The sequence below is a fragment of the Chiloscyllium plagiosum genome, chromosome 25 (assembly GCF_004010195.1).
Source record: "Chiloscyllium plagiosum isolate BGI_BamShark_2017 chromosome 25, ASM401019v2, whole genome shotgun sequence".
NCBI lineage: Eukaryota > Metazoa > Chordata > Chondrichthyes > Orectolobiformes > Hemiscylliidae > Chiloscyllium > Chiloscyllium plagiosum.
Window position 1 is genome coordinate 52,250,611 of NC_057734.1, and position 7,511 is coordinate 52,258,121.

General features: G+C 42.3%; 1 protein-coding gene across 1 annotated transcript in view; it reads right to left on the reverse strand.

The window, feature by feature from the left end:
* Positions 1 to 7,511, reverse strand: part of gucd1 (guanylyl cyclase domain containing 1) — a gene marked incomplete at its 5' end in the record, with an annotated part of 16,383 nt that extends 8,872 nt beyond the window's left edge. Inside the window, 2 exons of the mRNA XM_043715293.1 lie at positions 4,668 to 4,909; positions 7,408 to 7,511. Coding sequence (XP_043571228.1) covers positions 4,668 to 4,909; positions 7,408 to 7,511 — 346 coding nt within the window. The remainder of the gene's footprint in view (positions 1 to 4,667; positions 4,910 to 7,407) is intronic.

A 7,511-nucleotide genomic window follows, 5' to 3' on the forward strand; every position in this document is an offset into this window, starting at 1 on the left:
TAGCATTTGTATCCTGGAACATTAAGCTGCCAGTCCTGCCCATCCCTGAGCCATGTTTCCATAATTGCTATGATATCCCAGTCCCATGTTCCTAACCATACCCAGAGTTCATCTGCCTTCCCTGTTAGGCCCCTTGCATTGAAATAAATGCAGTTTAATTTATTAGTCCTACCTTGTCCCTGCCTGCCCTGTTTGACTCACTTCTCTTCTCAGCTGTACCCGTCTCAGAGCGATCTCTTTCCTCACTATCTCCCTGGGTCCCACTCCCCACCTTACTCGTTTAAATCCTCCCAAGCAGTTCTAGCAAATTTCCCTGCCAGTATATTAGTCCCCTTCCAATTTAGGTGCAATCCGTCCTTCTTGTACGGGTCATTTCTACCCCAAAAGAGATTCCAATGATCCAAAAATGTGAATCCTTCTCCCATACACCAGCTCCTCAGCCATGCATTCATCTGTTCGATCTTCCTATTCCTGCCCTCACTAGCTCGTAGCACCGGGAGTATTCCAGATATTACTACCCTTGAAGACCTTTTTAAATTTCTGCCTAACTCTCTGTAATCTTCCTTCAGAGTCTCAATCTTTTCCCTACCAATTTCGTAGGTTCCAATGTGGACAATGACCTCCTGCTGGCCCCACTCACCTGTGAGAACATTCTGCACCCTCTCTGAGACATCCTTGATCCTGGCACCAGGGAAACAACACACCATTCTGCTTTTTCTCTGCTGGCCACAGAAACGTCTGTCTACACCTCTGACTACAGAATGCCCTAACACAATTGATCTCTTGGAAGCTGACGTATCCCTCGTTGCATTAGAGCCAGTCTCAGCACATTAGCCAAGTTTCTGGTATTATGTTCCCCGAGAATCCATCACCCCCTACATTTACCAAAACAGCATACCTGTTTGAAATGGATATATCCACAAGAGACTCCTGCACTAGCTCCTACCTCTCTTACCCTTCCTGGAGTTAACTATGTGACTGTATCTGAGACTTTCCCCCCTTCCTACAACTGCCATACATCACATACTGTTGCTGTTGCAAATTCCTCATCGCTTCTATCGGTCTCTCCAATCGCTCCACTCGCTCGGATAAGATTCGCATCCAACAGCATTTATAGCAGATATAATCCCAGTAACCCTTAAACTCTCTTTAAACTCCCACATCTGACAAGAAGTACATATCACTGCAAAGGCCATTTTTGCTCTTACAGACCCAGAAAATAACACCGTCTTATTCCTCTGTAAAAATTGCCCCAGGTTAAAATATAAGCCATAGCTATTAATTTAAGTTTAATCAAGAGACTTATCAAGAAAGAATCCACTATACTCACTATTGCAGCCTCTCTCTTGGACAGACTTAAAACAACAATTAACTTATCTGATTCTGTGTTGTGAACTTCGCACAACAGTTCCTCCAAGATTAGTTGTGAATTTGACTGTTTGTTAATTTTCCCAGATGCACTCCGATGTCCAGCGATACATGAATTCAAACACCAAGGCGGTAACTGTGCACTGTCCTCACCATGTGCTTCCTTTGTCTGCTCTTCTCCCTTTTAAAACTATTGTTTTGACTTTTTTTTCCAAAGTTCCAAAACAACACAACAGCATATAAAACAGGAATTGCTGCTCCTGGAGTTTGAGGAAATCTCCTCCAACACCTAAAATACCTCAAAAAAAAAAGGAGCAGCTCTTACAGCCAGAAATTGTTACCGTCCTCCATCTTAGAGTACCCAGAATCCTTTTCTGACAGCTCCTTCTGTACATGCACCACCCTGTGTGTGAAAGAATTGCCCCTTAGATCCTTACAAACGATTCCCCTCTCACCTTAAACCTATGCCCTCTAGTTTTGGACTCCCCTACCCTGGGACAAAGATCTCAGTTATTCATCCTATGATTCATTCTCATGATTTTGTAAATCTCTATAAAGGTCACCCATTAGTCTCCGATGCTCCAGGGAAAACAGCCCAGCGTATTCAACCTCTCCCTATAGCTCAAATCCTCCAACCCTGTCGACATCATCGTGAATCTTTTCTGAACCCTTTCAAGTTTCACAACATCCTTCTGATAAGAGGGAGATCAGAATTGCATGCAGTATTCTAAAAGTGGCCCAACCAACGTTCTGTACAGCTGCTACATGATCCCCCCAACTGCTTTACTCAATGCATTGACCAATAAAAAGCAAGCATCACAAATGCCTTCTCTATCCAGTCTACCTGAGACTCCATTTTCAAGGAACCATGAACCTGCACCTCAAGATCTCTTTGTTCAGCAACTCTTCCCAGGATCTTATCATTAAGTGTAGAAGTCAGGAGCGTGGTGCTGGAAAAGCACAGCAGATCAGACAGCATCCAAGAAGCAGGAAAATCAATGTTTTGGTCAAAAGCCCTTTATCAGGAATTCCTATTATTCCTGCTCCTTGGATGCTGCCTGACCTGCTGTGCTTTTCCAGCTCCACACTCTTGACTCTGATGTCCAGCATTTGTAGTACTCACTTTCGTCTCATTAAGTGTAGAAATCTGCCCGGATTTGTCTTTCCAAAATACAGCACCTCACATTTATCCAAGTTAACTTTATCTGCCACTCCGTAGCCCATTGACTCATCTGATCAAGATCCTGTTGTACTCTGGAGGTAACCTTCTTCACTGTCCATTACACTGTCAATTTTGGTGTCATCTGCAAACTTATTAACTATGCCTCCTATGTTCACATCCAAACCATTTATATAAAAGGCAGTGGACCCAGCACAGATTCTTGTGACACACTGCTAGTCACAGGTCGCCAGCCTGAAAAGCAACCCTCCACTACCATCCTGTCTTTTACCTTCGAGCCAGTTCTGTATCCAAACGGCTGGTTTTCCCTGCATTCTATGTGATCTAATCTTGCTAACCAGTCTACCAAGAGGAACCTTGTCGAATGCCTTACTAAAGTCCATATAGATTATGTCCACTACTCTGCCCACATCAATCCTCTTCATTACTTCTTCAAAAAAAAAATCAAGTTAGTAGGAGACAATTTCCCATGCACAAAACCATGCTGACTATTCCAATTAGTCTTTGACTTTCCAAACACATGTAAATCCTATCCCTCAGGATTCCTTCCAACAACTTACCCACCACTGATGTCAGGCTCAGTGGTCTCTAGTTCCCTGGCTTTTTCTTATTACCTTTTTTTAAATTGTGCCACCATGCTAGCCAATCTCCAGTCTTCAGACATCGCATCTGTGGTTATTGATGATACAAATATGCAAGGGGCCTAGCAATCACTTCCCTAGCTTCCCATAAGAATTCTGGATTCATCTGATCAGGTCCTGGGGATTTATCTACCTCTATGCATTTTAAGACATTCAGCAGCACCTTCACTGTTATATGGACATTTTTCAAGATGTGGCTATTTATTTCCGCAAATTCTCTATCATCCATATCCTCTCCTCAGTAAACACTGATACAAAAAACTCGTTTAGTATCTCCCCCATCTCAGTTTTGCTCAGTTAGCGACATGGCTGGTTTGAGATGCAGACCAACATCAACAGCGTGGATTCAGTTTCCATACCAGCTGAGGTCACCATGAAGATCTCATCTTTTCAACCTCTCCCCCTACTAGAGACGTGGTGTCCTTCAGACCAGTCATCTAAGGAGTGATCAGACCTCTGGGAATTTGGCCATTTTATCTTACATATTTAAAACTCAAGTTATTTTTATAATTTCTTAAAAGTTTACTCTCATTTTATTTTCCCCCCAGTTTCAGCATTGTTTCTGGCCATCCACTTTTGGCTCTACTGCCATTCTTGGCAAAAATTATACAGCCTCTTAAACTAATCTTCACCTTGATATTTCAGCACAGTTTTCCCAGTGAGATTTTATTTTACAAAGAATATTCATTGAAAATTGTCAAACTTTAAAACAAAAAATTGTACTGTAACTAAATTCCTATTTATCTCAGTCAACTCTTCCCAATACCTAGATAATTGGTTTTAATTTTAACAGGTTAATTTTACATTTTATCTAAGGATATGGGGTAGGCCTTTTAGGACTCAGAGGAGGAGAAATTTCTTCACACAGAGTTGGGAGCCTGTGGAATTCACTACCACAGAAAATGGTTGAAACCAAAACATTAAATGTCTTCAAGGAGGAGTTAGATTTAGTTCTTATCAAAGGGCATGGGGAGAAAGTGGGGACAGGGGACTGAGTTAGTAATCAGCCATGATCATATTGAATGGTAGGCAGACTTGAAGGAATGAATGGCCTCCTTCTGCTTCTATTCTCTATGGTAACTGTCACACAAGACCTCAATGTGGAAACTAGATTATGACCGATCTTCTTTAGAAGGTCCCTAAGAGATTATTAATCAACATTGTCTCATTACACAAGACAAGATATAAAATAGTTTCTTCTCTAGTCAGTTCCATGACTGCTGTTGGAGACTGGAAGGAAGAGTGAAATTAGTGGGGTAATGGTGAGGTTTTGTTAATGACTTATGGGTATATGAATAGGAAGGGTTTGGAGAGGTATGGGCCAGGTGCTGGCAGGTGGGACTAGATTGGATTGGGATATCTGTTCGGCGTGGACGGATTGGACCGAAGGGTCTGTTTCCATGCTGTACATCTGTATGACTCGTAGATTAGAGGATGTTTTTCCTTTCTCCTGTAGTGGATTGTTGAGTTTCACTTACTGTCAGCATACGCTGGGTTGTTGTAGAAGATGCAGCCCGAGTTCCTGTTGTAGCCACACACCACAATGAAATGGCCTTGATAGTCTGGCTTCCTGCAGAAACATTTCTGTCCAATGGGCAGGAGGCAACAGAACTTGACCGGAGCTGAACAGAGGTCACAGACAAGCAGGACTGCATTCACTAGGACGATGATCACGTGCTCCTTAGATAGGTGCTGCTGGATCTCCTGAATGGTGACAGACCTGTTCCAGAGACAGATACAGAGCAACTCAGCTTCTGTCAAACAAGGGAACAGACACAATCTTATAGGCACTAAGAGGTGGGGTCCCAAACCTTGGCTCAAGTGTCTCTTAGCTCCTCTACAATGTTTGCCATTTCTCCAGGCTCCTAGGTTGTATGGAATGTGTGTTGTGACCACTATTAGCATTGCTGCTGGATGAGAGCAAACTCAGTCAGCAAGGGCTCCCGCTTGCTTTGGAACACTCCATGGCCTATTGCTCGCCAGCTCAAAGGGAGACATCCTCCTCAAGAAGAAACTGGGAAATTTCCTTCTTTAGAATCTAGTTTGTGTGTCAATAGCTCATAGAAAACAAAACGTGAAAGTAAAAATGGATCATCTTAATATGAGTAAAAGCCAAAACTATAAAACATCTGCATTTACTTTAGGGTTTAAATACTTGCAAGGGCCATTGTGTAGTTCCAAGGGGGATCAGAAGATGTACAAAGTACAGCAGGATGTAAGAGTGACAAAACAACTAGTTATCAGAAATACATGCTGTGCATAAAACACATGATACATTAATAGGAATCGCCAGTATTGCTGACCTGCAAGTGTTAGGAGCTTTATGAAGGGAAAGACTGTGCTGTGATATATGATGAAGTGGCTCATGGGACAGAGTGAAATAAGAAGATTAGTATTGAAAACAGGAGGCAGCAAGCAACTGAGAGACAGTGTTGGTGAGGGATGACAGCAATTTGAGCGATGTGAATACAGGCATCAGAAGTGGTCACACATATTTGTGGAATGAATTCATGATAATTTGGGCTGCTGCGCGGCCAGGATCTCTCAAAGAAATTTCCAGGAATAGGAAGACAGTGAGGGAAATCAGAAAGAAGAACACAAAGAGAAGACACGTGGCATATAACAGGCTTTGGAAAGACATCAGAAGTGAAGCAGCCCAGAAAAACAGCAAGTGTTGGGAAATAAAAGGAGCTTTCAAAGCAGGAATTCAAGAGGGAGAAGAGGCCATGTATGTGATGACCTGCTCAGCCACAACCCTGTGGGGTAGAGAATTCCAAAAGATTCATAATCTATTGAGCGAAGAACTTTCTCCTTATCGTTTATCTCCTAGACTAAATCCTTGTCCAGAGCTTGATCTCCTTGTGTTTTGTCTCCACTACGTGGGGAGGCTCTGAGTCTGCCCTTTCAGAATCTTGACTCAAAACTCAAGAAAGTTGAAGACCAAATTTTTTCAAGTTATTCTCAAAGGACAACTCCCCCCTGCTTGCCCCAACTACCACCACCACTTAGTGAATCAGTCCAGATACATACAGTCTTAACACTGTAAAATTCTAACAAGTTTTCCTTATTCCTGTCCTCCATCAATAAAGGAAAGCATGTTATTCACCTTTCCAAATGCTTCCTGATATCTCTCAACATCAAAGACAGTGGAGATGGGAGACTCATTGTTATTTGATGCTTTCCAATCACTGCCCAGTGAGCAGGTTACAAAGAGATACAGTATCCTGGAAGCAGGTAGACCACAGTAACATAATTCAAGCACAATTCAAATATAAAGCAGGAAATAAATGGGAAATGTGCATTGGACTGGAGATTTTTAATACAAGATACAAGTATTTGAACATATGCAGAGAATAATTAAACACACCAATGTTTGTTTTGAGCGAGGAAGGTAGGAAAATTCAATCCTGAACACCCTCAAAACACTTGGGAAAAGTGAATTGTGGCAGTGACCAATCAGGGAAAAATAACCCCTGAAAAATTAAAAAGTTGTCCTCAAGAAAAGCTCTTGGGGGGGGGGGGGGGGGGGGGGAGAAGAGAGGAGTTGTTTAAACTCCTGATATAAACACAGGATAACAAATCCAATCAAACATATCATCAGCATACAATAGAATACAATTCATTTATTCTGAGCAGGCCAATGCTCAGAGGTTAAAAACTGCTGAACCCAGACGTGTTGGAGCTGCTGTGCAATATTAAAGCCTTTAGAAACTAGCCAACAAGATTCTCAAGGGTCAATGTGCAAGATCCAGGTTCAATTCCCAGTTGCCTCAGGGTAACAACATGTCCTGACAGGTCAGTTCAAAAATACATGAAACCAACATTCAGCCACCAGAGAACACTGTGTTCTGACAAGCAAATAACCTGGTGTTTACCAGAGAACACTGTGTTTACCAGAGAACACTGTGTTCTGACAAGCAAATAACCTGGTGTTTACCAGGGGTCCTTACATTGTCATTTATTTTTCACTCACGTTATACATGAGGTGAATAAAAAGTTAGCAGTTCTGACATTAGAATTTAATTGTGATTTCTGACAGACTAAATCTCTCCCCCTTCTCAAATTTTCCCCTCGACTTTATCAGCCAAGCATCCTACTGATGACCTCACCCAACCCACCCTCCAGATGCACTGCCAATCTCAGCAGCTTGTAAATAAATAGGCACTGCCTTTCCCATGGAGTCAGGTCATGAATAAACACAGGACACCAGGCCCCTACCTCTTTTCTACACGAACTCCATTTGCTTCAGCTTGAGAAAACAGCTGATTAACCCGGTCCTCTTCAGTCTCGAAATGTTTCCGATAGAAAGACTGAGGAAAGGA